The sequence below is a fragment of the Trachymyrmex cornetzi genome, unplaced genomic scaffold (assembly GCF_001594075.2).
Source record: "Trachymyrmex cornetzi isolate Tcor2-1 unplaced genomic scaffold, Tcor1.1 scaffold291, whole genome shotgun sequence".
Lineage (NCBI taxonomy): Eukaryota > Metazoa > Arthropoda > Insecta > Hymenoptera > Formicidae > Trachymyrmex > Trachymyrmex cornetzi.
This window is the reverse complement of record NW_017297596.1, coordinates 15,834-16,368: the sequence shown is the minus strand read 5'-3', so window position 1 is coordinate 16,368 and position 535 is coordinate 15,834. Positions and strand designations below refer to the sequence as shown.

The 535-nt window shown below is 38.9% G+C and overlaps 1 protein-coding gene across 1 annotated transcript in view; it reads right to left on the bottom strand.

Moving 5' to 3' along the window:
- LOC108762286 (putative nuclease HARBI1) overlaps positions 1-313 on the bottom strand; it is a 7,316-nt gene extending 7,003 nt beyond the window's left edge. The window contains exons 1-2 of the mRNA XM_018509223.1: positions 260-313; positions 22-157 (exon numbers count right to left, since the gene is read on the bottom strand). Coding sequence (XP_018364725.1) covers positions 22-157; positions 260-313 — 190 coding nt within the window. The remainder of the gene's footprint in view (positions 1-21; positions 158-259) is intronic.
- Positions 314-535: the final 222 nt, after the last annotated feature.

The window sequence follows — 535 nt, the reverse complement described above, 5'->3', positions numbered from 1 at the left end:
TATATATATGTATATACTTACACCACCATTCTTCGGGTTCAGGATCCTCGTACGGCTGGAGGCCAAATAGTTCCGCCAGGAACAGACTATCGTCCCAGACGTCCAAGAATTGTTCCCTGAACAATTGTTCCGCCTCCCTCTCCGCACGCGTTGTCACCTAATTGTAAAAAAAACAACGACATGCTGGAGAAAAACGTTATAAATTTAAAAATTTTAAAATTTAAAAATAAAAAATCTATCGTACAAAGAAAAAACTTACCCCCTCTACGGGGTATTCATACGAGATGTGTAACACGTCTTTCAGGTTACTCATGATATCTTTTGCTTGTTCGACTCGAGCTTCAACGAATACAGAAAAGGACGCTCGTTCGAGAGACCGCGCAGGCTGGTAACAGTTTTTAACACAAATTTTTTCTATAAAAACCACACTGTCACTTCCACTTCCACGGTCACATAAACGTGCAAAAGTATTTTACCATTAACGCTAAATGGTAGAATACTTTTGCACGTTTATAAAAATCACTCACGTTTTAAG